Genomic DNA, 26,302 nt, shown 5'->3' with positions numbered 1-26,302 from the left:
TCACGCCGGTGGGCGTCACGGCGCACTGGGGATCGCCTTCTGCGTAGCGGCAAGCGTCCCGGCGTGGCAGATGCCGTATTAGGTCGGTCGTCTCGTTGTCCACAATGACTAGTCTTCAGCTGTGGAACCAGTGACCACCTCCGGCTCGGACACAGGACGCAGATCAATCGCCAGACAGAGTCGACAGCGTACCTCCAGAAAGAAGCTCAGATCAGTCGTAGAGTGTGGCACAAGATGCCAAGAATGACTTTAGCGGGATTTGCAAAAATATGGCGTCTACAATGCCAAAAACACAAAAATAGCTACAGCATGTTCATATTATTGCAAATGTCATACAGTGTTAAAGTAACGCTAAAAAGATAACTTAACCCAAATAACGTTATTTCCCGTGTTAGAGAGATAACGGTAACGTCGCCACCTCTAGTCACGACTCGTAGACTTAGAGAATAGAGCACGCGTTTCCCGTTGGAGCCATACCTTTAGTGTCGTCTACTGGCTTGGTCGCCTTGGCCAGCGATGTCATCGCCTCAAATCGTGTTTCACCATGAACGAACGCGAAAATTGAAGCTTACAGTAGTAACTTCAACTGTTGCTCAGAGATGGAGGTACATGTGCATGTAAACTGCCCCGACTGCACGAAGACACACCGCAGACTACCGTACAGTACACGTATACTCTTACTGTATTGTACTAGCAGAACGCAAATCCGTTGGTGAGATGCGATGGCCAACTACCTACGTAAGCTCATGCCGATAGCGCAAAAAGTAGTACATCATTGAAATCCAGGTTATTGACGCCAATGCAGGGCGTCGCTATTCCTTCAAAGTATATAACTCTTTCTGTTTCCAAGTGTATAAATTCCGATTGAATCGAAGGACACGCTTGGATCAAGAAACGTTTCCAACCAGTTGATCTCAATTAGCAGTTTGGCATGAATCTGTGTACTCTCCACACATCAATTGCCGTCTACCACGAAGAAGGAACCGTGCCAGTCAATTTGTTTGACGTCGCACCTGAGTCCGATGCGGTGCCGACTGTCGAACGTTCGCCTTCAAAGCGAAGGCTCCTACAGTGTAGTACCCGACGTTTTCGGAGCAATCTCGATTTCAGCAGAGACAGTATCCAGATTCAAACTTGAGTTCGAGGATAGCCACTCATTAATGACGTCCCCGAGAAGCAAGTCTTTGTCGCTCTTGTAGCTCGTGAAGTTCTTCTCCATCAGGAAGACGTGATGGTCGCCTTCAACGTAAAACGTGGTAATGCGGGGGCTTACGGTTTGATATGCCTCCAAAATTGCCGACATATTTCGGTAGAGATCTTCCTCCGACATGAGGTTTGGGAATGGATAGCCTTGAATACTTTCCTTTACGAGAGCATAGTAGTATCGCTGAACATCGTCTCCTTTACTGTTGATGAAAAGCCAATTGGTATCGGGTTTGTCTTCAATAAGTGCCTCGACAACCTCAGTCGTTGACGCATTACCATCGCCACAGATTGCCGCAACGTCCGCGGGAAAAGGACGACCATTATCGCAAGCACCAAAGTACTCCAATAGCACTGGTAGTGGACGACTATCAGGCAGGACTCCAACGTAGCTATCGGCCATGATAGAAAACCGCGTTCCTTTAGCGTCGACGTCCCACATCTCAGCGATGTGTGAGCTGAAAAACTGGGCACCCAGCGATCCAGCACTAGCACCGCCCACCACCAAGTTCTCGACATCCGGGAAATTCTGCAGGGCCCAGCCCAGTGCTGCCTTGGAATTGTTGTACCCATTCATATGCATGGGGAGATTTTTGCCGAGACATTGCGGGTTGCCCAACTGTTGCTCAAACCCACTTTCAAACGGAGGGAGGACCTTGTTGCCGACATGAACATCTCCCGTGCAATAGGGCACAAAGACTACGTTCCAGTCTTTGAACATGTTGTCCATCATGAATCGATCAATCACCCCGGCGCCCCTTACAGTTGCGACTGTGGTGAAGAGCGCGTTTTCAGCAAGAGAGCACTCCAAACCGAAAGCACACGTATTATCATCCGTGCAACCACCTCCACCTTGGAAAAAGATCAACAGCTTCGACTTGTCGAGGTTCGTGTTGGGAAACACCTGGAAGAAGTACGTCGAATTCGTCGTGAACCCCGTAGTCGAGTCTTGGTAGTTGTCAAAGGCACAGCGCGTGTCGCCTCCCGGATAAACGAGCACACTTCCATCTGCAGACGGCGAAGTGAGGCTTTCAACTGCGCAGGTTTCGGAATCACTGAGAGTGCAGATTGACTCGGTGTTTCCTTGAGGGGCCGAAGCTAGAACTACGGCCGCGACGAACAGGATCGATGAGGTCGTCGCGCAGGAAAACCACATCTTGCGACGGAGAAGGCGAAAAGCGGAATGAAGGGAAACGAGAGTCTTCACGTGGAGTTTAACTCCTTATGACGTGGACTATCCAGCAGACTTGAGGATACAGTGCAAACTGGTGGCCGCATATTGCTGGCAGCTACTGGTACACTGTAGCCACTTAAAAGTGGAAAGCACATCTGAGTGTGTTCTTACATCTGTCGGTCGCGTAGATTGCGGTGTTGGTACACCGTGTACTTTACCTACCGTAAACAACGGTAGGAGATACATGGAGACTGTAGGCATTGCCGCAATTCTAGATTGGAAGCACGCAACACACAATCGCGGCATTCGACTCCACGACCGAAGCTCAGTGTTACCATTTGAAGCGTGCCTGTACCGGTACACAGACGTTCAGAGTTTAGTTTAGCTAAAGTGCAGAGTGATGCTGGCATTTCAGTCCGTGATTGCGGCGACAAGGCTACTGTAAACACCGTTCTGACTGAATATCCTATCGTGTGAGGATTTATCTCAAGCTTTTGTTTTACCGATTGACTGACAATTCTAAGACGTGCACGCAACAACAAAAATCCGCTTCAGAATCCCAAGCTGCTTAGCTCTGCGTGGCGGACTGGGTAGCGTCGGTGGGTGACAATGCTGCAGAAGGAGCTGACGTCGACGCTCCTTCCGGCACAACCACACCAGGCGTATATGACGTCCAGCCAGGGGGAATCGATGTCCAACCCGGTGGGATCGATGTCCACCCAGGAGGAAGCGATGTCCACCCTGGATAATGAGTATCGGTGGTCGTCTCAGGGGCGGCAGTCGCTTCACTATTAGACTCTGTTGGCGACGAAGGCTTGGGCGTACTAGGCGGTGGCGTTGAAGAGGGAGAAGCAGTGGCCGGTTCGTTGGTAGCAACCTCCGTTTGAGCAGTCGGTGGCATCGTAGTAACCTCAGCGACTGGCGCTTTGGACGTTGGCCCAACCGTGGTGGCAGGAGCTGCAGTCACTACCGGAGTGGCGGTCACTACCGGAGTGGCAGGCGAAATAGTCGGTGCGGCAGTGGTTGCCACCGGAGCAGGAGTCTTGGCACTCGGCGCTGCACTAGTGACCATGGGTGCCGCCGTTGTCGAACTCGGAGCAACCGTCACCACCTTTGTCAAGCTGCCGCTCGAGCTGGAGCCGCCACGGGATGCAGCGTTGTACAAGGCCCATGAACGGGTGAGACCGTCGTCCATGGTCGCTGTCGTGAGCCTTGACAGCGCATCTGCCTGATTAATCGCCGCTTCGTTAACAAGGAGAAGTGACAACCACGCATTGCTAGTGTTGTCACCCGTGACAATCGCCTCCTTCGACAGGATGTCATCCCATTCCTCCTGAATGAATGCAGTCGTGCGCACCAGACCATTGATCGGTGACACAGGGATCATCTGGATGCCGTGGATACAGTGCTTCTCGGCACTGAACCACGTCGCGTAGTCCGCCTTATTGTCGAAGAAGATGCCCGTGACGTGGTTGGGCACGAACTGAGGCGGGTGAATCGTGTTGTCCGACGTCATGAGGAAGTAGGTGCGCACTGTACGCGCGTTGAGGCGCAGCATGAGGCTCCCCAGGTCCTCCACCGCCTTGTTCCCCGCCGCCTTGCCCCACAGCATCATACCGTAGTAGAAGTTCACATCCTCCGACGTGCTCTCTTCATCCTTACCATCAGCCATGGGGGTCACGCCGTGCGAGTAGGAGTGACCCAGAAACCAGGAGAAGTGGCGGAACTTGGGGAAGTGTGTGTCCTCCGAGCTCGGGTTGGCCACATCGCGGAGCAGCGTCCACACCATCGTCTCGAGTTGAGCCATGCCTGACCATGTCGGATCCAGCTTTTTCAGGATGGCCGACGCTGTGATCCAGTAGCCGTAGTGGTAGTGATGGTCGTTGTACACTCCGTTACCAAACTCTACGTTGACATCATTGTTAGTGAAAACCTGGCTTGTCACAATGCCCTTGTACGTTGTCTCGTACACCAATGGGACGCTCAGCGTGTTGCTGACAAAAGGTTCGATGAGTGCCTCCAGCTTCGATAAACAACTACTCAGGAGTGTAGTGTCATCTCCCACCACTGAGCTGTCGGCGGCCATCAAACACAATGACGCGTACTTCTGGTACGCCTTGCCGTTGTAGTACCAGCTGCCAGTGTCCAAGCTCCAGTCACTGTCAATGTCGCTCTGCAGCGTGGCGAGAAGACCAATCTGCGAGACCACGTCGGCAGACGGCTTGTTGGCTGGGTAGAAGTCCACCTCGTCGTCCGCTTCGTCCTCCGTCAGCGTCCAGCTACCAGACGTGGTTACCTGGCCCACCATGTCACCGCGTGTACTCGAGTGCAAGACAATTGCTCCACTCGACTGCGCCGCCGTGGCACTGCTCATGACCTCCACTTGGTGCGGCAGTGCAAAATGCAGAAGACCTGTGCTGTCGCACCCACTGCCTTCCGTCTCCCACTCCAGCGAGTAACTCGTGCGAGACTGCACCGACACGTCGCCACCGCACACAATACACGACGCGTAGTCGTCGTACACGTCCTGATCGCTGTTTTCGGGAAGAATTGCCACCCGTAGCGTGCCGGTGTAGGCGGCCGCAGCCACCAGCGCCGACCCCGTGCTGTCGATTGAGAACGACGCGCTGGTATCGCTGGCAAAGACCACCCACGTCTGGCCGTTCGCGAGCTGCACGACGAACTTGCCTGGCGTCGAGCTATCCAGCAGTGTCATGGCGTAGTCGGACTGGATGCTTGCGGTGAGACCAGCGTACGTGGCCGACACGAACGCCATGCCGTGCACCAGCGCCGAGTCCATGCAGGTCGTGCTGCTGCCGGACACACACGTGCGAATCGCAACACCCATGTCACTGAACGAGTACACCTCGTAGTCGGGCTTGGTGGCACCGAAGTCCGTCGCCGACAGCGTTAGGTCGTTGTGGAACTCGTGCAGGTAATACCTGACGACGCCGTTTACTTCGTCGGCCATTTGGCGGTACGTGTACGAGTAGCATGCCTGTATGCCGAAGGGTGCCTGCTTGGGCAGCTTGAGCGCGTACGGGTTGGACCACGCGGGGTTGGCAACGGTGTTGATGTCTTCTGTGGTGGTGTGGATGAGGTTACCCCACCATTTGTTGGTTGGGATCGGCTTGGTGAGGAGGTCGGCGGCGACGTTGATGATGGGGGCGAGCGCGGCGAGTCCGTCTTGGCGCTGGAAAAGCGACTCGGACGGTTCATCCGTGGCGAAAGATGAGAGATAGCCACCTGTGGATGTTGCTTCTAAAACTTGGTTTGCTGCGTGCACAATGCCCTCCTTGTATGACGAGCTGTTAGCGACTGAATCTCCGAACCCCGCTGAGACTGTGGCTGCCATGGCCGCTGCCACTACTGCCTGCAACCATGCTGCAGGCTTCATTGACGCACACGCAACTTTTTAATTTTTGTTGTGACGCTGTGTTGCCGCTTGTGCGCGATAGAGAGAATGTGGGAATGGCGCCTCGGATTGGAGTTGGTGCAGAAACTTGCATCGGATCGTCAGTGGTAAACGAACGGCGAGCATCAAATCACCAGCTCTGAAAGAGTGCCTCTGTTACAGCGGAACAGGGGTGGCTTCGCTCGATAAGAAGCGTAGTCAAGAATGGAGACTTAGTCAGTGTGCCAGCTGTTGTGGATGCAGCCTGCAAGTCCTGATCGCGATTCTTGCATTCCCGATGCCTGCCATCTGGGCAGCCACTTAGCATTTTCGTGCTTCTTGGGAGCAACTACAGACAGGAACACTGAAGCGCGCTGCTATCTTTTACATGAAGGCTAGCATCGGCGCTTGGCTGACAGTTGCTTGCCGCCGATTGCCACACAGTCCACTCCGGCTGGTCGAACAGCGAATACACAATCAGTAGATAACCTTTGTCGCTTGCTTGTGTTGTTCGTTATGAAAGCAGATTCCCTGCTTATCCCAGATATTATTTTCATAATAGCACACGAACGGTGTCCTTTTGTTGGCAGGGTTTATCCTTGGGCTGGTGTTGTGCTTCGTTTTTGGTTATGTTCTCGTTGAGCCGCAGTGACAACAAGGCAGCATAGAGTACGGTACTCCACGCGTTTCCTCTAAGGTTACGGATTCTTGACCAACGCTCGTCCATTGGAATACCGTACATGCGCATGTATTGGCACGACCAAGCTGGCAGCGCAGGAGGCTCATGCGCTGCGGCAGAAGATTTCATTAACGTCACACGGTTGAAGAGATACGATCTGATCCAGGATCCTTGAGCCAGAATCGACCAGTGCAATGCGGCTGTTGTCTCCACCCGTTTGATTTGTATCTCGAACCGAATGTAAGCTTGGGACTTCTTCACCGAAACGTAGTGTCTCCTCTAAAGAAACTTCCATTTAGAGCTCGCTTTTGCAAGCAGTCGGAGTTGCTCCCGGCCAGCGCCGGCACGGAGTCTGTACTACACCGGAAATGAGAGCGCCGTCGAGACCATCATTCCAGGAGATACAAAAAATAATCCACCGAATTAATTTAAAATCTTAAATCAGATCCGCAATCGACTACTGTATTCCATGGCAACACCCCTTCGTCTATTGCTGGTAGCGACCAGCGCTATATGCGCTCAAATCTGTCTAGCTGAGACTGGCGACGGTATCCGATCCAGATATCTCGCCCCATACGCCACGGATGAACCGTCCGAGTCGCTTTTCCAGCGCCAAGACGGACTCGCCGCGCTCGCCCCCATCATCAACGTCGCCGCCGACCTCCTCACCAAGCCGATCCCAACCAACAAATGGTGGGGTAACCTCATCCACACCACCACAGAAGACATCAACACCGTTGCCAACCCCGCGTGGTCCAACCCGTACGCGCTCAAGCTGCCCAAGCAGGCACCCTTCGGCATACAGGCATGCTACTCGTACACGTACCGCCAAATGGCCGACGAAGTAAACGGCGTCGTCAGGTATTACCTGCACGAGTTCCACAACGACCTAACGCTGTCGGCGACGGACTTCGGTGCCACCAAGCCCGACTACGAGGTGTACTCGTTCAGTGACATGGGTGTTGCGATTCGCACGTGTGTGTCCGGCAGCAGCACGACCTGCATGGACTCGGCGCTGGTGCACGGCATGGCGTTCGTGTCGGCCACGTACGCTGGTCTCACCGCAAGCATCCAGTCCGACTACGCCATGACACTGCTGGATAGCTCGACGCCAGGCAAGTTCGTCGTGCAGCTCGCGAACGGCCAGACGTGGGTGGTCTTTGCCAGCGATACCAGCGCGTCGTTCTCAATCGACAGCACGGGGTCGGCGCTGGTGGCTGCGGCCGCCTACACCGGCACGCTACGGGTGGCAATTCTTCCCGAAAACAGCGATCAGGACGTGTACGACGACTACGCGTCGTGTATTGTGTGCGGTGGCGACGTGTCGGTGCAGTCTCGCACGAGTTACTCGCTGGAGTGGGAGACGGAAGGCAGTGGGTGCGACAGCACAGGTCTTCTGCATTTTGCACTGCCGCACCAAGTGGAGGTCATGAGCAGTGCCACGGCGGCGCAGTCGAGTGGAGCAATTGTCTTGCACTCGAGTACACGCGGTGACATGGTGGGCCAGGTAACCACGTCTGGTAGCTGGACGCTGACGGAGGACGAAGCGGACGACGAGGTGGACTTCTACCCAGCCAACAAGCCGTCTGCCGACGTGGTCTCGCAGATTGGTCTTCTCGCCACGCTGCAGAGCGACATTGACAGTGACTGGAGCTTGGACACTGGCAGCTGGTACTACAACGGCAAGGCGTACCAGAAGTACGCGTCATTGTGTTTGATGGCCGCCGACAGCTCAGTGGTGGGAGATGACACTACACTCCTGAGTAGTTGTTTATCGAAGCTGGAGGCACTCATCGAACCTTTTGTCAGCAACACGCTGAGCGTCCCATTGGTGTACGAGACAACGTACAAGGGCATTGTGACAAGCCAGGTTTTCACTAACAATGATGTCAACGTAGAGTTTGGTAACGGAGTGTACAACGACCATCACTACCACTACGGCTACTGGATCACAGCGTCGGCCATCCTGAAAAAGCTGGATCCGACATGGTCAGGCATGGCTCAACTCGAGACGATGGTGTGGACGCTGCTCCGCGATGTGGCCAACCCGAGCTCGGAGGACACACACTTCCCCAAGTTCCGCCACTTCTCCTGGTTTCTGGGTCACTCCTACTCGCACGGCGTGACCCCCATGGCTGATGGTAAGGATGAAGAGAGCACGTCGGAGGATGTGAACTTCTACTACGGTATGATGCTGTGGGGCAAGGCGGCGGGGAACAAGGCGGTGGAGGACCTGGGGAGCCTCATGCTGCGCCTCAACGCGCGTACAGTGCGCACCTACTTCCTCATGACGTCGGACAACACGATTCACCCGCCTCAGTTCGTGCCCAACCACGTCACGGGCATCTTCTTCGACAATAAGGCGGACTACGCGACGTGGTTCAGTGCCGAGAAGCACTGTATCCACGGCATCCAGATGATCCCTGTGTCACCGATCAATGGTCTGGTGCGCACGACTGCATTCATTCAGGAGGAATGGGATGACATCCTGTCGAAGGAGGCGATTGTCACGGGTGACAACACTAGCAATGCGTGGTTGTCACTTCTCCTTGTTAACGAAGCGGCGATTAATCAGGCAGATGCGCTGTCAAGGCTCACGACAGCGACCATGGACGACGGTCTCACCCGTTCATGGGCCTTGTACAATGCCGCGTCTCAACGAAGGGCAAACTTGCGCTTCGACTCGCAATCGTCAGGCACGACTACTTCAAGTACGTGTCCAGACCACTTGTGGGTCTCAGATCTGGACAAGGTTTGTCTAGCCGACGTTAGTTAATAAATGTGTTCAACCACCATGCACAGCGTGAACCGTACTCGTAGTAAGCACTGCAACGACTAATACTCGTAACGTTGCTCTGGATTTTTAGCTTACGATACGGATGAATATCCGCGTCTTCCCGCTTGGTATGAGTAGTAGAAGACGCGTCCATTCCCGCAACCAACTGTCCTCCCAGCCCCCAAAGCATTGCTTCTAGTTCAAAAGTAATTATTTAAATGAGACTGTTCTTTCTAACCCGAGTTCTTAACTTCTATTAACCGTGTTCCATTTCAGAATCTAAAAATCCTCTGAGCCAAACAATGGTGAAGCGCAGCGCCAAGCCGCGTCGCGGGGGCACCGCCGTGGACCAGCTGCAGGCGGCGCTCACCCGCTCGCTCAAGGACAGCATCACGGAGGCCGTGAGCTCCGTGTGCGGGAGTTTCCAGCAGGCGGTGGACGAGCAGGCGGCCGCGGGCGCGTCGTCCGCCGAAGACTCGGGCGGCTACGACGTGTACTATAGCAACTGCCGCCGCCTGGTGGACTACATCCAGCAGAACATGGAGGCGTCGCCGGGATTCGGCGAGCAGATGGACCGCATCATCTTAGCCTGCCACAGCGGCGCCACGGAGCGCGTGCTGAGCTCCGTTGTGACGAAGCAGCTGTGGTTCCACGCACGCGGAGACGCGCCGTCGCACGCGGACAAGCGCGAGACGCGCAGCGGCCGCCAGAGCAGCAGCAGCGGCGGCGACAGAGCCAGGTCGGCGGCCAAGAAGAAGGTGAAGAGAGACGTCTCGTCGAGGATTGCCACGAGGGCCGCGACCGACTCCCCTGCCGCGCACACGAGGAGCGCCTCGGGCAGCAAGCGGACGGCTACAAGAGGCTCTACACTGGATGCACAGCCGGTCAAGAGACCGCGACGCGCGACCAGGAAGGTGATCCACGACACGTCGGAAGAGGAAGAGGAGGAAGAAGAGGAGGTGAAGACTGAGAAGCCTCGTCGAGGCGGGAAGAAACAGGAAGAGGATGACGATGAACTGCTGTCGTTCAAGGACGCTATCGGCGAGCTGTGCTACCCGGATCGGCGCTCGCCGTCCGAGACCAAGTTTTTCAAGGAACGACTGTGCAAGTCGATCCAGTTCGTGGATGCGCTGCTGTGTAAACCGCCTAAGGGCAAAGTGTGCGTGCGTGGGTGCAAGAAGATCCGCGCGCAAATGTGCAGCAGCTCCACGCCGTGCAAGAACAAGATGTGCCGTATTTGGCATGATGTCGAGGCGCACACGGACCGGTGCCAGAACCCGCAGTGCGAGTTTAAGAACCGCATTTTGCTCCGGGAAACGATGCACAAGGTGGAGATTAAGGAGCAGCAGATAGCGGAGCTGAAGACGGAGCTGAAAGGCAAGCAGGTCGGGCTGAAGGAAGCCGCCGACGCCGACAAGGAAGAGCTGGAGAGCGACATTGCTAGCCTGGAACACGATATCGAAGAGTGCGAGGAGGAGCTCAGCGTTCTGGAGGGAACGAAAAAGACCTTCTGGAGTAACCTGAACGAGATTGGAATCGAGGTTCGTGACGATGTCGTCGATAACTTCCCGGACTTTGCTACGCATTACGAGGAAAAGAAGGTGCCGCGCAAGGCACGCAAGGCTATCGCTGCTGATACTCCGCATCTTTCTTCGGCATCGAGTCGAAGCTCGCGTGCTGCTGCTCGGCATGTGGGTGCTGGTCCACACGGGAGTCACGCTGACGATGAAGAAGAAGCTGACGATGCTGATGTCGAAAGTGTGGGTGATAATATCCCTCGCCGCACTGCTCGCAGAAGCACGTCAAGCGGACCCTATAGTGCCCCACCGCATCACGAAAGTGACGAGGAGACGAAGGGCGGAGATGAGGAAGCGTCTCAAAACGGCGACGAGGTCCCTCCGCCGGACGAGCCCCCGCTTCCGCCTGTTGGCCCGCCACCGTTCAGACAAAATCCTGAACTGGACCGGGAGTTTGCCATAAGTGCTTCTGGCTACTCTATCCATCCACCCGCGGATGATCTTGAGGCCCCAGCAGTCGCTATGGGCAACGAGCCGATCAATCATGCTGAAAGTAAAAGTGCTGAGAACAATGACGCGGAGACTTCAGAAGCAGATGCCACGCCTGGATCAACTGAGCTGCGGGCATTGCAGCGCCAGAGTGATGACATTTCTGGCATCATGGCGGGATTGATGGCCAACCCGCTTCCTGCCGAGCCGCCCAACACGACTGGTTTTACCATTCGCGGAAACCAGCCACAGAACCCGTAAGCAGTATGTTGAGTGCCTTACCAGCCATCGCAGGTGTGTCACGTTACAGAAGGAAAGGCTTCTGGGCTGTTCGTGAGAAGGCTGCACTCGCAAGCACAGCAACCAACGTTTGTATTTTTGCGTTTCGATGCGAAAGGGAAAGTAAGCAGCAAAGTGGTCGTGAAAACAGAATCAAAGCAAACGCATTATCATATCAGGATTCCCAGGCGTGCCTGTCACCACACGAACGCATGAAACGCAGTGGCGGCGGCTTATAATTAGAGGTGTGCTTTCGTTATGATGCCCAGGTGTGTGTTGAAGACAAGTTCGCAGCAAGCTGTGTTGCGTTGCAATGTCGTACCATCATGGGGGGATTGATGCTGCTCCTTCCACCACGGATGGATCATTATCGCACTTGCTCCCGCTTCCACGGGCTGGAGACGACGACACCAAGCTTAGGTTAGATGGAGACAGGCCCATTTCAGCAGGGATGGAGGAAGATGACTCTTCCAAACCCATTGACGCTCTTGGTGTTCACGACGATCTCGACGACGGAGTCCTCTCCAAGGACCTGCCCTTGCAGCAGCAACTGGAAATGCTGCGCGGAAAGCTTTCACGTCGCAACCAGGTGGTTGAGGTCATCCGACGCGCATACTACCGCGATGTGATAACTATCAAGGAGGAGCTGCGGCAATACGGAGGAAAGCTTGTCCACATGGGTCCGATGGCATCGTTTCGAGGAGAGAGCCCAAAGCTGCAGCGGACGCCATCCCGACAGATAGGAGGTGGATCGTCTGGACCGGTCGATGGCGGACTTTCAAGTGTTCCATCAGTAGACCTACGCGAGATGTTGCCGCTGTTTGCACCCAGCGAAACAATGTTGCAAGTGCATCCCTGTGAAAGCTGTGGCGGCCACCTGGAACTCGTTCACGGCGAGGTACGAATGTTGTCAATGGCCACCGTTTACTTGAAAATGCTCAGCGCTTCTGTCCTTGTGCATGCATGTGAGCATAGAGCAAGGAGCTAAAGGCAGCTCGACAAGAAATGGCTCGGGCGTCCAAGGGAGAACAGCAAATGAGGGCTGTAGTGCACCGAATGCGCTCCGAGGCAAAGCAGATGGAGGAAGTAAATGAAGCCCTGCAACAGCGAGTGAAAGCACTGATGAAAGAAAATGCATACACTCTGGAGCAGCTACAGGCTGCGCGTAAGATGGAGCGCGAGCAAAAGGTTATCATTGCGGGCATGCGCTCCAAGCTCCAGCTCACGCAAGCTACCCAAGACGAAATTGACCGGCTTGCCAGCGAGTATAAGGATGTAAAGCAGCAGCTGATCCGCTCGAATCACGACCGGGATATATTCTCTGCTTCTAACAACCATCTCAAGGAAGAGCTTGCAGAGGTTACCAAGGCTCTGCATGTTGTCAAAGTCGAGAAAGCACAAATTGAATCTGATTTCGGCACAAACTGTAAGTTCAATACTGACAAGTGTGCACAACGAGGCTTTATCTAATTGATGGTGTTCGCACTTGCGGATGACAGACTACCGCCTTCAGGAGGAAACTAAGAAAGCGCGGCAGCTAACTGCGGATCTTGCTGCACGAGATGAGCAACTAAAGGATCAAGTTTCCCTATGTGCTGAACAGCAACAATCGCTAACGTCTCTCAAGGAGGAGCTGGTGTCAACGTTGCAACGTTTTGAGCAGACAAAGCGGCATCTGGAAGACCAGCTTATCGAAGAAGAACGCGCTAGGGAGGAGATGCAAGAGCAAAACCTCGAGTTTCGCCGCTTGAACAAGAAACTAGCGCGAGATCTTGAGAGTATTCATAACCAGTCGATGGACATCGAGCTCCCGTCTATGATGGACGAAGTCTCGGATAGACAAGAAAGCGCCGGCGCCAGAAAGGACCGCCAACATCGACCACAAGCGGCAAATCAAGCAATGGCAATGCGTAACAATGTTCGCAAGAAGATAGAAGACCTCCAGTACCAACTTGAGTGGGCATTGATGCGCGAGAACGATCTAGCTGGTATGCTAGGGCGTAGCGCTGGCACAACTAAGACGCCGTCTTTGAAGCGGGTGCTTAGTCGGATGCCAAGCAAGACAGTCATCACTCGCGCTGCGATTCCTGAAGGTGAAGTGGCTCGAGCGACAAATGCGACCCCGGAGTCCTCTTCTCCAGAGGATACTGCACAAAACTCCAGCGGGAGCGATGGTGGTCGTCAGAGCAAAAAAGGCAACGGGCAATTCGCAGAGGGAGCCTCAAATTGCCGAGTCTTCGATAAAGGAAGACGCCTCGGATGAAACCCAAGAGATGAACGACAAAAACTTCGAGGCATATCACATGGAAGTCGCGCGTATGCTGACAGAAGTGAAGGAAGGCAAGGATAAATCTGCCAAGCAACAGAAAGTGATCACGGTACGTTTGAGGCTGGCGATTCGATTCCTTGCAAGTCGCAAACTGTGGTTCTGTTTGCTCACCCGCTTCGGTTGTGATGGGGCTGGCTAAACAGGAACTTGAGCGGAAGAACCATGTACTTACGGATCGTCTTGAAGAGTCCAAATTATCAATTGAGGCGCTGACCGGCAGGTAAACATTGATGCGATGCTTCGAGTTCGCGTTCTTGCCTGGCTGACTTGGACTGATTGGATATTCGTTGACTGGAATGACAGCGTGAATGCCTTAAAAATGAGGCTTAATCAAGATAGTGCAGGTGCTGCAGAAATGATGGAGGCCATGATGCGGCAGATTGACGAGGGAAAGCGAGACCAGCAGTACGAGGTTGACAGAAGTATTATTTTGATGACCTTCTTGCGCCAGGTCTCGGAGTCTGTGCATGAACTCTGCGACAACAAAGCACTTGTTCTAGAGCTGGAGCTAGATTCGGTGCCGCCCGATGATCCAAACGAACCTGTGCGCGATGGTGAAGGTGGCATGCAGATGATGGAGCTACAACGTAAAAAGCGTGAAGTTCGCAGAAAAGTACTCCTGGACAAGGCCATGAAGAAATTCGCCACCATGTGTCACAATCGTGCCGACCTCGTCAGCGTTGAGATGCATAAGATGCGAGCAAGCGTTGAGCGCATGCGCGAGGACCTCGACCAGGCGGAAAACAAAATTGACTCGGACCAGCTGCACATCCGAACTCTTGAGGCAGAAATCGCAAAACTCCGTCTTACAGTTGAGATGGGAAAGAACAATATCGGGAAGATCGAGCGAGTACTGGTACGCTGCATGTGACAGAAAGCTAAGCTGCTGGTGAGAGCTAATATCGATGGTGCTGTGTGGATGCCTTGCTAGAAACAAACGACAGAGGAGCTGAACGACTTTACAATGAGGTTCAAATTCCAGGGAGACGCAATGACGATACTCAAACGAGAGCATGAAAAACTGCAAGAAGACCAAAAGCGACTCACACTCCTTCTTTTCGAGAAAACCAAGGCTTGGCAAAAAGAGATCAGCACTAACGACAGGGTACGCGCGTGAGACTTCATTGTGTGACTATATACTCCGTCTGACTGACAATCGCATGCTTGTGCCCCGATAGTGTAACCAGGAGATTGAGAAGCTGGAGGAAGCTCTCAGTGATGTTAAGATAGAGCGGCAAGTACTTCAGAAAAAGGTTTGCAAACGGCTTCTAGAATACCTCACCTTTGGTTTTGGGCTATCCTCACCTTGTCTCTCTTGCTACACGCACAAAAGCTCGACGGCATCGAGGAGCTGGCCGAGTTTCGGCGCCGTACGAACCGCAGCGTAGAAATTTCAGCGATCGCCGAGACGACCGAGTCAGAGATCCAAACTGACCGCTGGAAACCACAAGGACTGATTCTACGACAGCGAAATGGACCTGACCGCATGCCACAGCGCTACCTCGGAAAGGCTTCGGTCATGATTCACTGCCCTGAATTGAGCCGGTCGTCGTCTTCTACTGGCATGGACTCAAGCACCCAGTCATCAAAACCAGGATGTCGGCCTAGGTGCTTTCTCAACTTCAAACGGGAGCACGCCTCCGACCATGGTGGACACAGACGAGCATATGCGTGGACTTCTTGAGCTGAAGGTATATCCATCGATCAAGGCTGGTGGTCGGCAGATCAAATCGAGTTATGCCAGCTCACGGCCTAAGGCACTCTCGCGACTCTATCTGTCTTCTGATGGGGTTTCTCAGAAGTACAGTCGCGCCAACACCACGCCAAGGACTAGGCGAGGGCGTTCAGCAACGTGTATCGTTCGATGGTAGACCATCGACGGTTCTCTAGTAGAATGTCCCAGACCTCAGTGTAGATTGAAAAGATTATGAGCCCTACTTGCACTTCCCCCATTTTAATGGTGGGGGAATGTCTTCTCGATGAAGCGCACACCTTCGACTTCGAGACGGGCGAGGGCTGGGCCGTAGATGTCAGGGGTTGTCGGGGTTAGCACACCTCGGCCCTGGACGGCGTCCTGCAAAATCAGCTGCACGCCAATAGCTGCACTCAAGCCGACAGTTTTTGCCATGATTGTGTCGCCCTTCTCGGAGCCATAGCCCACGAACGTTGACGTGCGTTTTTCCCTTTTGCCATCTTCGTACTCAATGCCGAATTCATGGTGCATGATGGCCATGTCGCGTTCACCCGGCTGGTACGATAACTTGTCCTGCAGCAATGTACAGAAAGCGTCGAGAACGGACGGTGCCTTAACAATAGGCGTGGTGCGATCAAAGGCACCAAGCCACTGAAGGAACCCGCTGGCATCTTCACGAAGGTCTTGGTGTCCACCTAATTGAGTGAGAAGGTCTGGCCAAGTAGCTGGAATGGGCTTGGATGGGTCCATGTCGAAGAGGCCGAGCTTACGTAGTTGGTACAAAATTTGACAGCAGCCACCATAGCGCAGAGTGCCGCGATACAATGAGTGTGCTTCCGGAATGCCGTAGATATCGCCGTACGGCAGCGAATTACGGTTTGGAATCTGCTCAATGTTGAACGCTGGCAGGAAGTTCACGCGCTCACTGCTGTTTAGCAAGTCTTCACCGGCCACATTAATGACTTTGTCGTCTTTGCGGTATTGAGCTGCATTCAGCGCTGCTGTTAGCACACCGCGCGGACTCCAGCTGAACTTGTAACCAATAGCGTTGTCCGCTGCCTCAGGCGCCGGCAGCCCGCCACATACAGACGAGAAAGACTTGATCTTCCCAGAGTGCGCCTTCACCTCATCAATAACTTTCATCGCGCTCATGTGATCCATGCCAGGGTCAAGACCAATTTCACAGAGGATAGGGATGCCAGCTTGCTTTGCCTTGGAGTCCAGCTCTTTCATCTCCGGAGACACATAACTTGCAGTCACAAGTGGTGTCGCGTGCTGAATACAGCGCTCGGCAATCGTCGTGTGCATGGTCGCTGGCAAAAGTGACACGACACAATCAGCTTCTGCACAAAGCTTGTCAACTCCGGCAGTGTCTTCAGCTACGTTTACAACATGAGGCTTGATGTTTCGGCGAGAGATCTTGCGCATAATCCCCTTTACCTCACCCTCGAGGCCAGACACCACATGAACTTCGTTGACTTGTTCACGCGACAGATACTCCACAAGGGGCGATGCCACCAACCCGGCGCCAAAGCATACAATCTTTCGCCTCTTTGGGCTTGAGACCGACACGTCGGTAGTCGTATTGGCAGCCGCGTCCTTCCGTACTACAGCACCACGTGTCTTCGAGTAGTTTGTACCGCACAAGTCGGGAAGCTCAGTGACAGTAGCCTTGGCACCGGAGGTAAGGTCAGCAAGAGAGCGAACCTTTGAGATAATTTCATCCAGCGCAGCTCGATCGTTCATGCTTATCTGGACGATAGCATTCGATATGGTACAGTCGCCACTGTCGCTGACAGCAACGTTCGGCCGCACTTCACAGTCCACAAGGTGGAATCCGCCATCATGGTCCTCAATGAGGTTGAGCACTTGGTTGATAAGTCCTGTATCGAAGAGGTGACCTTCAAGCAGAATACACGTGCTCCCCGCAACTTCCTGCTGCGCATCCAGGAACTTGTACTGCTTACTGCGCTCACGTTCGGCACGCATACGGTGAATGTACTCGTATTTTGGGGCGAGTACTCCTTTGCTTGCGATGCAGGCGCCACGGAGCTCAGCAGGTAGCTCCTTTTGCTCATGAAGTGGGACACTGGATGAGGAAGCATTCGACAGCGCCGCCACGTATGCGACCAGACGGTCGCCGAACTGTTGACTAGACTCGCGTGGAAGTTCGCTTGGCAATATATCGACCCCCATCATCATGATGCCGTTATCCCCTTCGAGCCCTCGACTATCGCCATCCTCGCGCATTTTGTCTTCAGCGACATCGTACAGCGCGAACGGGCGTTCAATTTCCGTCGCGCGCTCCAAAAATTCAACACTGCCGCCAATATCGCACGAAATATCGGCAATGCCCAGCAGCTTTTGGTTTCCAGAGCCTCGAAGCTCACGGATCTGTTCGCGCGTAACCAATCGCGGGAAACGGTCGTCCCAGTACATGCAGTTCACCAACATGGACGTGTACGGCAGCACCTTCTCGTGGAAGGCAGGGTCGTACTGGTGTGGGTTCTGGTAGTAGTGTGCGCGCGAGGCCGTGCCGCTGTTGCCAGCCTGCGGCTTCACAAAGAAGGCCGGGTCATCAACCACGGTGCCGTACAGGATGTGGTTGTTCTTCGGCAAGTTTGGCAGCTCTGACGGATGCACCATTTCATGTGGCATGAGCTTGAAGATCTCCTGCGCCCCTTTGGACACGTTGCCATTGCCTGTGAAGGCGAAGGCCATGGGCGCCAGCTCGCCTGGCAATCCATCGGACCGAATCCTCCTGCCCGCAGCTTCTACGGCGTCTTTTGCGTGCTCCAAGTCCGAGTACATGTAGGCCGACGCTACGTTCACAAAGGGCGAGGAGATGCCCATGTTGATGAGGCGTTCCCCAAGCCCCCGGAAGCCCGCGATCATTCCTGCTCGCCCCGCGTTGCCTCCGAAGGCGATGAGGCGCTTGCCGCTCTCCTCTGTGATGCACTCGTAGTCGATGAGCGTGACGCGGCGCTGCAGCACGGCATCCAGGAGCGCCATGTTCTCAGGCTGCGCCTTGATGGTATGGCTGAAGAAGAGGTATGTCTTGTCCGCCAGAAGCGCCGGCTCCGGTACCTGCTTGACGCCCACGATGATATTGGCGGGCGCCAGGTCCTCGGCCAGCTTGGCGCCCGCTCGCACGTACTGCTCGTCTGAGAAGACGCGCGCCGTAGACGGCTGCACCAACACCTGCACGCCGCGCTGCACGAGCTCGCGGACGTGCGCGGGGGTGAGCGGCGCGCGGCGCTCCCACTTGTTGTACACCTCGCGCACGATGCCCACGCACTTGCCAGTCATCTTGAGGCTCTGGGTCTGGCGGCGCAGATCGCAGAATGAGGTGAGGGGCCGTGAATGCGCTGGTTGAAGACGGAAGATTCGTAATGAAGTGAGAGCGGCAGTACGCGCTCATATTAGATATGTTGGAATTGCATCGGATTATGCGGGGTATATAATTAAACCGGTCTCACCCGATAGACAAATGAAGAATACAAAAATGGGTGTGAGAGGGTATTTATGTACACGTTAGCAAGGAAGGCCGGTTGAAGTTGACTGTTGCTGGCTGCCGCACGTCAAGCTGCATGGACAGCAGACGACAAGACAAGACTAGCATCGTTAGTAGCGACTCGCTACTAGCGAGCACTATACCTATAATATGGCGAGGAATCGCCCTTGATGCGCAATACTGCTTGATCGGCTGGCCATGACGCGTCGTGGGTCGAGTCATGCCTTTTCGTAGTTGCCTTTTGTGATGACCACGCCACCTGCCGAGACCGCCGCGTCTTCGCCGCGCTACTTCAGCTTCAAGGACTTCCTGCCGGAGGAGGAGGCCACGGCGTTCTTCGAGTTGCCGCACGCGGAGCAGGTCGTCAAAGTTACGCAGTACCTGGACTTTTTGGGCCAGCAGCCGAATGCGGCGCAGTTCACAACATCGTCCAAGGCGGCCATCAGCTTCGCGACGGCTCCGAGACTGCGCCGACGATGTAGTTGACGATGACAACTCGGCGAATGACGAAAACGTGCTGAAAAAGCTCCTCGAAGGACGGACCCGCAGCGGGTTCGGCGCCTTTGGCACGGAGCAAGGATTCCTACCGCAAAAGCGACTGAGCTTGGCGGTCGCTCACATCGTCGAACAGATCGCCCACACATACATCGTCGAACGCAACAAGCGTGGCGATGTGAAGCCGCCGGTTCTAAACAGCCGAAGCTTTTTCTTCTACTGGTGCCATGCAGAAAAACAGAAGCTCATGGATATCCGAGAGAAACTAGCAGCAGAAGAGCTGTCCCCACGAAGAAGGCAGCTGTATTGGCAACACATCGTGATTGTAGTCGACCGCGCAATGTGTGACGACTGCATTCGATTTGCCGAGTGCTTTGCGCGTTTCGAGGAGACATGTATCTGTATGCAAGACCCGGTTGTTTTGCGAGTGTTTCCCCCATCCAGCACGCAACAAGTCCGGTGTATCCTCGTTAGCGACCTTGAGGGATCTGCGCCAACCTCTCCTAGCAGTCAGTCCAACGAAACAAGTCATTGATAAGCTCATGCAATTCATTGTTTCTACTTGAAGAATCGTCCTAGTGTTCCTTTGCGCTTCAATTGTGGTCCCTGAATTCGGCAAAGCGTTAGCATCGACCCCTTCAATTTTGAAACCATGCTGGCCGAACCTCAGTTTCTCCAGCTGCTTTGCCTTGACGCCCCTACAAAATACACGAAAGAAATTATCATTATAAAATGTAGTATGGCAAAGGCATTGCTTACTCTAACCCACTTCAACGCCAGGCTGCGGTGGGATTGGATCGGCATTATTAACTGGCTCAGCAATAAATTTCTCTTGGAGATACAAACTTCGTGCCAAGTAGTCTTCTTGTCCCATCAGACTAGCTTCAAACTGCTGGGCGATCAGTCGCTGAAATTGTTCTAGTGATCCTGCTTGGGCTGTCGTCGCGCGCTCACGGTATGCAGCACCCTCTTCTCTTTCTTCAAGATGCACACGTCGGGCCTCGAGCTAGTAACAAACAGTCATAGGTGAGATTTTTGTTTTGCACAGAATGAAACTCGATAGACTCACTTGTACCTCGCGTTTAGCAGCCTCTACGCTTGCAATTTGCTGAGTATATGAAGAATTCAGTTTTTCCTCTAAGAGCTTGATGTGCTTCGTAAAGGGGATCACAAGTGAGACACAGAATGCATCGTTCAACGTTATCGGTCACCATAGAGCAATCGAACTTACAGCATCAGCAATTTTTCCTGTACGCTCTAGCTCGGCCTGGAAGCTCATAAGTTCCGCTTCCTTTTCGTTCAGCACGCGCTCTTTTGCTTGCAACTAGCCACGCAAAACGCAATGGGTCAGTCGGTACTTTAGAGGTACCGGTAGCATGCGAAATCGTACATGATTATTTTTCTCATCCACTCGTGCTCGTGATAACACTAGCTCCTGAAAAAAAAGACAAGCACATTAGGATGCTTCAAGGACAGCACATGAGGCAGTCCCCCTACTCTTTCTCGAAGAAGAAGGATGGATTCACGATCGCTGTGATCATTATTTGGAGGGATCATGTCAGCGTGCTGCGGTTCCATTTGAAGTTTGTGCTCTTGTTGTAGAAGTGCATTATGTAGACGTGCCTCCAGCCGGGTGATCTCTAAAATCCGAGCATCCAAGTTGCGCTCCTTCTCGGCTACACGCTCCATTTCCTCATTCAGAGTGCGCTCGATCGATCGGATATTTCTCTCTCGCGCCTGCAATTACAATAAATGATTACCATAAAATCAGTCGGAATCGTTCGGTGCAAGTCCGAAGTGGAGAGACCTGCAAGTTGTTCTGTTCCTTCACGACTGCAGTCTGCAATAGTAAAAACACAAGTTTGTGATTTATCCGCAAAGACACAAAACAGAGTCAGCATGCGGAATATGGTTTATTTTTCACCATAAGAAACAATGGCAAGGCCATTTGCGCCTACTCGTAAAGCGTTGAGGTTCTTTTCCTGCTCCCACAAGCTCTCTTGGTTGTATCGCAACGCTTTCTCTCCTACGGCTGGAATTTGGAGGACAGATCAGATATCCGAGCAACGATTGCATTGTCCAAGACTCTCAGCAATCGATGTTTACCAAGTCCCAACATCATTCGTGGTGACTCCGATCGATCGCACTAATACAAGGTTAACCGTCAATACCACACTTGGTCCACCACTGTACGGTACAGCTGCCAACGTACATGTACAGCATTCACCGAAGCACCATTTTTCAGCGAGCTTTCCTTTGCTGCTTTAACGCGGCTGCGAAGAGCTCGAAACCCACCAGTAGCACCGTCCATGGTGGCTATCGAGCTGGGAGGAGGACCGCTGGCAGACAAAAGGAGCTACAATCGTTGCCCAATGCTAAATCGAGCCTGCTCGTGATCCTGAAAATGAATGTAGCCATGTCTGCAAAACATTCATTCAGTGCTGCACGGTGGTCGATCGTGGCAGTTGAGAAATCTCCGGTTAGAGTGTGCGTTCGATGGCTGAGCAGGAGCCCGTCAAGCGGCCCCGGCTAGCTCCGTGGAAAGTCGTGGCCGTGCTGGCGGTTTTGGTGCTGCTGACGCCCGTGTGGATCGCGTATGGCTTCTTGGGCGCCCTTTTGACCCTTCCTTCGTCCACGATTGCCACTAGCGGGCTGCAATTACTGGCAGCGCTGGGACTATGGATTTCCGTGCAGGTGTTTATTACCAAGCCTGGAGAGGAGGCAACTAACACGTGGGCAACGCTGGAGCTTGTGGGCTGGATTGTTGCGCTGCTGCTGGCGCAAGGGAAGCTGGACCAACTGCTAGTGTTCCACCTCAATCAAAAGTCAGACAAACGCCGTGTTGACGTCGTTGGAATCGCGATGTTGGGCATCTTCGCGGCTACCGCTGCAGTATCGTCGAAGGCAAATGTGACGGTGCTTTCGCAGTGGTCAAGTTACCCAATGTGTACGTTCTTGTTGGCACTTTGTGTGTATCGCTATGCAGCCCCCGTATCAGTGCTAACTGGATGTTGCATTATTTTGAATGAACCAGGCCTGTTTTGGGCAGTGTACTTGTTGTTGCCGGCGATTGTAGTAACATCGCATTTGAAAGCATGGATCCCAGCGCGATATTCTGAGCTGGAACGCTTGGAACGTGAAATCATTGAGCGCAATGTGAAAGTGCCTTTTGAGACGCTGAAAATTGCCGGACTGGGAACAGTGCATGTGCCTTGCCTTGCACCGACCACCGAAGAACCAAGACCACCGCTTGTGCTTCTTCATGGATACGCCGCGGGGAATGCCCTCTGGGCTTGTGTAAGTGATGCGTTCTGAAGGTGGTGTATTGTTTTCTCTTATTTACTCAGTTGGCACTGGTGCCCTGATTTCAGAATTTCGAGGACTTATCAAGGCACTATGACGTGGTACGATTGTCCATGTGTATCATCTATCGTCCCTTTATCTAATTGCTACACCACCACGGCTCTGCTCAAGTATGCTATCGAATGGATAGGAACCGGAAGATCTGATCGCCCGAAGTTCACTTCTTACGAGGTTTGCAGACAATTCAATCACTCGTGTTGCTGTGGTACCATAAGGTGTGCTTTCACTGATACCTTCTTACTTTTTCTTCAAGTGGGACTATGTGAATGAAATTATGGTTGAAGCACTTGAAAACTGGCGAAAGGAACTCAAGGTACTTAACCTCTGTGCTGTTTCCCGTTCTTGTACCAGATCGCGAACTAACAGTCTAACCACACGGATATGTGATAGATCGACAAGTTTTATCTCGGAGGTCACTCTATGGGAGTAAGTGTCGAACGACTTCTTTGGAAAGTGCCTTTGCGTAACCAATATTGCAATGCTTTCGTACGTAGGCTATGTTCGCCACGTCGTATGCTGTGAAATACCCCGGCCGTGTTGAGCACCTGGCGTTGATATCACCTGCTGGCGTTGGACATCCTCCGGCGCCGAAGAATTTGCCACTGGGTCTCCGCATTTTCCGTTCTGTTTGGAATCTCCGACTGACTCCAATGGTAGTGCTCTACATGTACATGGTTGCTACTTCTTCACTGCACTACCACGCACTGATGCTCCGTATGAATATATTTTGTAGAGCGTGGCAAGGTATGCTGGACCATTGGGACCTCGCTTTCTGCACTTCATCGCGTCAGTGCGCGTGAGCGTGATGCCCGAGACGAGCTGTATCCGCCATGGACTGATCCCGCTTGACGCGTTGGGAGCCTACTGGTATAACAACTGGGCGTTGGAAAAGTCCGGCGAGATCGCCATGCACTCGCATTTGCTGCCTGGTGCTTTCGCCAAGCGACCGCTCTGCGAGATGTTGACGCCGGAGGCCATCCACATCCCCATTACATTCCTCTACGGCGGCGGCCCCGACTGGATGAGCTCCAGTCACGGCGAGGAGGTTGCGAAGACGTTCGAGGGCAAGCAAAGTGTGGAGGTCGTTCTGGTGCCGGGTGCGGGGCACCAGCTCTTCATGGACAACGCCCCCGCGTTCAACCAAATGCTGCTTGCTGCACTCGCAAGGTGCTGAAGGTGGGAATGATCGCTGTCGGAAGTGCACGATCCTGAAGCAAGTGTAGCCATCTGTCACATTGGCGCGTAATCAAACGTCCGGCATCACCACAGTCTTTAGACCTGACAGATCTTGTACACCAATAATATAGTTTCTATACATTTTACCATTTCTAAAACCTTTATAACTCTAAACCCTTCCATATTCTATTTGGTCATTGTTTACTTGGTCGAGACCAACATTCCAAGCAAGTGCGTCAGCAGGTGGACCAGAATACCGAGCGCATTGTTCATCCGTCCTTGGACCGCACAAGCGTCAGTGCCATCTACAGATAACAGCAGACCATGTTGCGAATGCTGCGCCCCGTGGCTGCCACCACAGGTAGGCATTGAATTCGATCGTATTGCTGCAATTTCCGCTTCTTTCGATGCATTAGCTGAGCTTTGGTGCTGAAGCGGTGCTGCTTGCCGCAGGGGTGGCGACGGAGAGTCGACTGTGGCACTGGGTGCCTGCCAGCTACGCTAAGCTCGAGGAGGCGGAGCGCAAGATCCTGACACGCGCGATCCCGACGCCGTTCGAGATGAAGAAGGTGGCGCAGCTGGGCACCGTGGTGGTCCCTTGCTCAGACGAGAAGAAGCGCAAAGACGCCAAGAACCTCGTGCTGATCCACGGCTTCGCTGGCGGTAACGCAGTGTGGGCGATGGTGAGTGCAAGGATAAAGTGTTTTGTGTGTTGTGAGTGTCGGTGCTGAGTGGTTTGGCGGGGCTGGGTTGTCGCTGTATAGAACTTGGAGAAATTGTCCAGGCATTTCAATGTGGTACGTTCTTGAGATGGAATTAGACGACGAGTGTGTGCTAACTTCCCAGGCTTGAATGCGTTGATGAATTACAGTATGCAGTGGAGTGGATTGGCGTTGGCCGTTCGGACCGACCTGACTTTAACTTCAAAGACGTAAGGCACTGCTTGGTTCAATTCGAATTGACGTCGAGGTGTTTAACAGCTCATCTTTGCAAAGTATGACAGTGCCGACGATTTCATCGTGGGTTCGTTTGAAAAATGGCGTCAAGAGATCGAGCTCGACAAGTTTGACTTGTGCGCTCACTCGATGGGGGTTAGATCATACTTGCCATGTCGCGGTACCTTCTTGGCGAACAGTGTAACTCATTTTGCTCATGTATTACATGTAAAGGCAATCTTCGCATCATCATACGCTGTGAAGAACCCCGAACACGTCAACGTAGGTGCCACGTGATTCAATCCTGGGACGCATGGTTGAAAACTGACGTTGGTATGTGATGTTCGTTTGTGAACGAACAGCACCTGGTGCTAGCATCGCCCGCGGGTGTCCCGCATCCGCCACCGCCTCCTGATCCGACAACGGAGGAAGGCAAAGCTGTCAACAAATCGTGGCTGAGGCGTATGGTCTACTCAGCGTGGGAACAGGGTATGACCCCAATGTCGCTTGCCCGCTTCGTAGGGCCGTATGGACCGAAGCTAGTGCAAAGTGTTGTGCACCGCCGAGCTTCATTCATGTCGGAAGGGAGCGCCATGCGTGACGGTCGTGTGGATCTCACTGAGTTCGGCGAGTATATCTACCATAACTGGGCTCTCAAGCCGAGCGGAGAGCGTGCTATGACCACGCACTTGGCTCCAGGTGCGCATGCAATCCGTCCACTCGTGGACGTGCTTCTTCCAGAAAATGTGAAGATGCCACTTACGTTCATTTACGGCGAGTTCGACTGGATGGACTACCACAATGGACAAGGCATTGTGGAGCGTTTTAAGGAGAAGGGCCGCGCTGCCGACCTGTATCGTGTGCCGGACGGAGGCCACCAAATGTTCTTGGAGAACCCTGACGAGTTCAGCCGCGTTCTCATCGACAGCCTAGCTAGATAGACACAGCATTAGAAGGCGATAAAACACTCGAGAGCAGTACTAAACGACGAATAGATTCTACTCCTCTACTGCACAAGCATCTTGAGACGTGCTTGAAAAATTGCAATGTCGCCTTCCTGGAAATCTGAGTGCATCTCTGTTGTCGCGACCGGTTCAATGTCAAATGCCGCCTTGAATGTATCGAAGAACTCCTCCTCCGAGTTTTGACGCTTCTTGTAGGCAAGCAGCACAAGCGTCTCCGGTCCAGCCAAAGCTTGTAGCGACGCCATGAGTCCCTCAAATGCTGAGGCGTACGGGCATGCCACAATATCAGCACCAAGAATCACGTCGTAGTACTCAGGCCCG

General features: G+C 53.5%; 11 protein-coding genes across 12 annotated transcripts; 6 read left to right on the top strand and 5 right to left on the bottom strand.

Annotated features, from left to right (window-relative positions):
* Window positions 1-1,066: 1,066 nt before the first annotated feature.
* Window positions 1,067-2,359, bottom strand: KRP23_6064 (uncharacterized protein; the record flags this gene model as incomplete). Its single annotated transcript, XM_067891207.1, has 1 exon — window positions 1,067-2,359. One exon carries the CDS (start codon window positions 2,357-2,359, stop codon window positions 1,067-1,069), a length of 1,293 nt encoding a protein of 430 aa, XP_067745585.1.
* A 586-nt stretch (window positions 2,360-2,945) lies between these two features.
* KRP23_6063 (Ascus wall endo-1,3(4)-beta-glucanase) lies at window positions 2,946-5,732 on the bottom strand (the record flags this gene model as incomplete). Its single annotated transcript, XM_067891206.1, has 1 exon — window positions 2,946-5,732. The coding sequence occupies one exon, from the start codon at window positions 5,730-5,732 to the stop codon at window positions 2,946-2,948; it is 2,787 nt and encodes a 928-aa protein (XP_067745584.1).
* Window positions 5,733-6,919: 1,187 nt separating this feature from the next.
* Window positions 6,920-9,226, top strand: KRP23_6062 (Ascus wall endo-1,3(4)-beta-glucanase; the record flags this gene model as incomplete). The annotated part of the gene is made up of 1 exon (XM_067891205.1): window positions 6,920-9,226. The coding sequence occupies one exon, from the start codon at window positions 6,920-6,922 to the stop codon at window positions 9,224-9,226; it is 2,307 nt and encodes a 768-aa protein (XP_067745583.1).
* Window positions 9,227-9,528: 302 nt separating this feature from the next.
* Window positions 9,529-11,493, top strand: KRP23_6061 (uncharacterized protein; the record flags this gene model as incomplete). The annotated part of the gene is made up of 1 exon (XM_067891204.1): window positions 9,529-11,493. One exon carries the CDS (start codon window positions 9,529-9,531, stop codon window positions 11,491-11,493), a length of 1,965 nt encoding a protein of 654 aa, XP_067745582.1.
* A 469-nt stretch (window positions 11,494-11,962) lies between these two features.
* Window positions 11,963-15,524, top strand: KRP23_6060 (uncharacterized protein; the record flags this gene model as incomplete). The annotated part of the gene is made up of 9 exons (XM_067891203.1): window positions 11,963-12,409; window positions 12,487-12,937; window positions 13,011-13,604; window positions 13,675-13,889; window positions 13,984-14,060; window positions 14,144-14,696; window positions 14,772-14,945; window positions 15,019-15,093; window positions 15,174-15,524. The coding sequence occupies 9 exons, from the start codon at window positions 11,963-11,965 to the stop codon at window positions 15,522-15,524; spliced, it is 2,937 nt and encodes a 978-aa protein (XP_067745581.1).
* Window positions 15,525-15,794: 270 nt separating this feature from the next.
* KRP23_6059 (Alpha-aminoadipic semialdehyde synthase) lies at window positions 15,795-18,842 on the bottom strand (the record flags this gene model as incomplete). Its single annotated transcript, XM_067891201.1, has 1 exon — window positions 15,795-18,842. The coding sequence occupies one exon, from the start codon at window positions 18,840-18,842 to the stop codon at window positions 15,795-15,797; it is 3,048 nt and encodes a 1,015-aa protein (XP_067745580.1).
* Window positions 18,843-19,293: 451 nt separating this feature from the next.
* On the top strand, window positions 19,294-19,533 carry KRP23_6058 (uncharacterized protein; the record flags this gene model as incomplete). The annotated part of the gene is made up of 1 exon (XM_067891200.1): window positions 19,294-19,533. One exon carries the CDS (start codon window positions 19,294-19,296, stop codon window positions 19,531-19,533), a length of 240 nt encoding a protein of 79 aa, XP_067745579.1.
* Window positions 19,534-20,100: 567 nt separating this feature from the next.
* On the bottom strand, window positions 20,101-21,853 carry KRP23_6057 (uncharacterized protein; the record flags this gene model as incomplete). Its single annotated transcript, XM_067891199.1, has 11 exons — window positions 20,101-20,148; window positions 20,208-20,240; window positions 20,312-20,548; window positions 20,618-20,695; window positions 20,774-20,866; window positions 20,933-20,977; window positions 21,040-21,279; window positions 21,350-21,382; window positions 21,501-21,574; window positions 21,649-21,688; window positions 21,755-21,853. 11 exons carry the CDS (start codon window positions 21,851-21,853, stop codon window positions 20,101-20,103), a joined length of 1,020 nt encoding a protein of 339 aa, XP_067745578.1.
* A 185-nt stretch (window positions 21,854-22,038) lies between these two features.
* KRP23_6056 (1-acylglycerol-3-phosphate O-acyltransferase) lies at window positions 22,039-24,079 on the top strand (the record flags this gene model as incomplete). Its single annotated transcript, XM_067891198.1, has 8 exons — window positions 22,039-22,489; window positions 22,577-22,839; window positions 22,914-22,946; window positions 23,017-23,076; window positions 23,159-23,218; window positions 23,296-23,331; window positions 23,400-23,558; window positions 23,639-24,079. The coding sequence occupies 8 exons, from the start codon at window positions 22,039-22,041 to the stop codon at window positions 24,077-24,079; spliced, it is 1,503 nt and encodes a 500-aa protein (XP_067745577.1).
* Window positions 24,080-24,405: 326 nt separating this feature from the next.
* Window positions 24,406-25,957, top strand: KRP23_6055 (1-acylglycerol-3-phosphate O-acyltransferase; the record flags this gene model as incomplete). 2 transcript variants are annotated; one of them, XM_067891196.1, is made up of 7 exons in its annotated part: window positions 24,406-24,442; window positions 24,535-24,764; window positions 24,846-24,878; window positions 24,953-25,012; window positions 25,077-25,172; window positions 25,251-25,298; window positions 25,379-25,957. In XM_067891196.1, 7 exons carry the CDS (start codon window positions 24,406-24,408, stop codon window positions 25,955-25,957), a joined length of 1,083 nt encoding a protein of 360 aa, XP_067745575.1. The 2 variants fall into 2 exon arrangements, with proteins under 2 accessions (XP_067745575.1, XP_067745576.1); XM_067891197.1 differs by having other exon boundaries at window positions 24,517-24,764.
* Window positions 25,958-26,022: 65 nt separating this feature from the next.
* KRP23_6054 (uncharacterized protein) lies at window positions 26,023-26,226 on the bottom strand (the record flags this gene model as incomplete). The annotated part of the gene is made up of 1 exon (XM_067891195.1): window positions 26,023-26,226. One exon carries the CDS (start codon window positions 26,224-26,226, stop codon window positions 26,023-26,025), a length of 204 nt encoding a protein of 67 aa, XP_067745574.1.
* Window positions 26,227-26,302: the final 76 nt, after the last annotated feature.

The sequence above is a fragment of the Phytophthora ramorum genome, assembly GCF_020800215.1.
Source record: "Phytophthora ramorum isolate Pr-102 chromosome Unknown Phyram_PR-102_s0005, whole genome shotgun sequence".
In the NCBI taxonomy this organism is placed as follows: domain Eukaryota; phylum Oomycota; class Peronosporomycetes; order Peronosporales; family Peronosporaceae; genus Phytophthora; species Phytophthora ramorum.
This window is presented reverse-complemented; position numbering and strand designations above follow the sequence as displayed.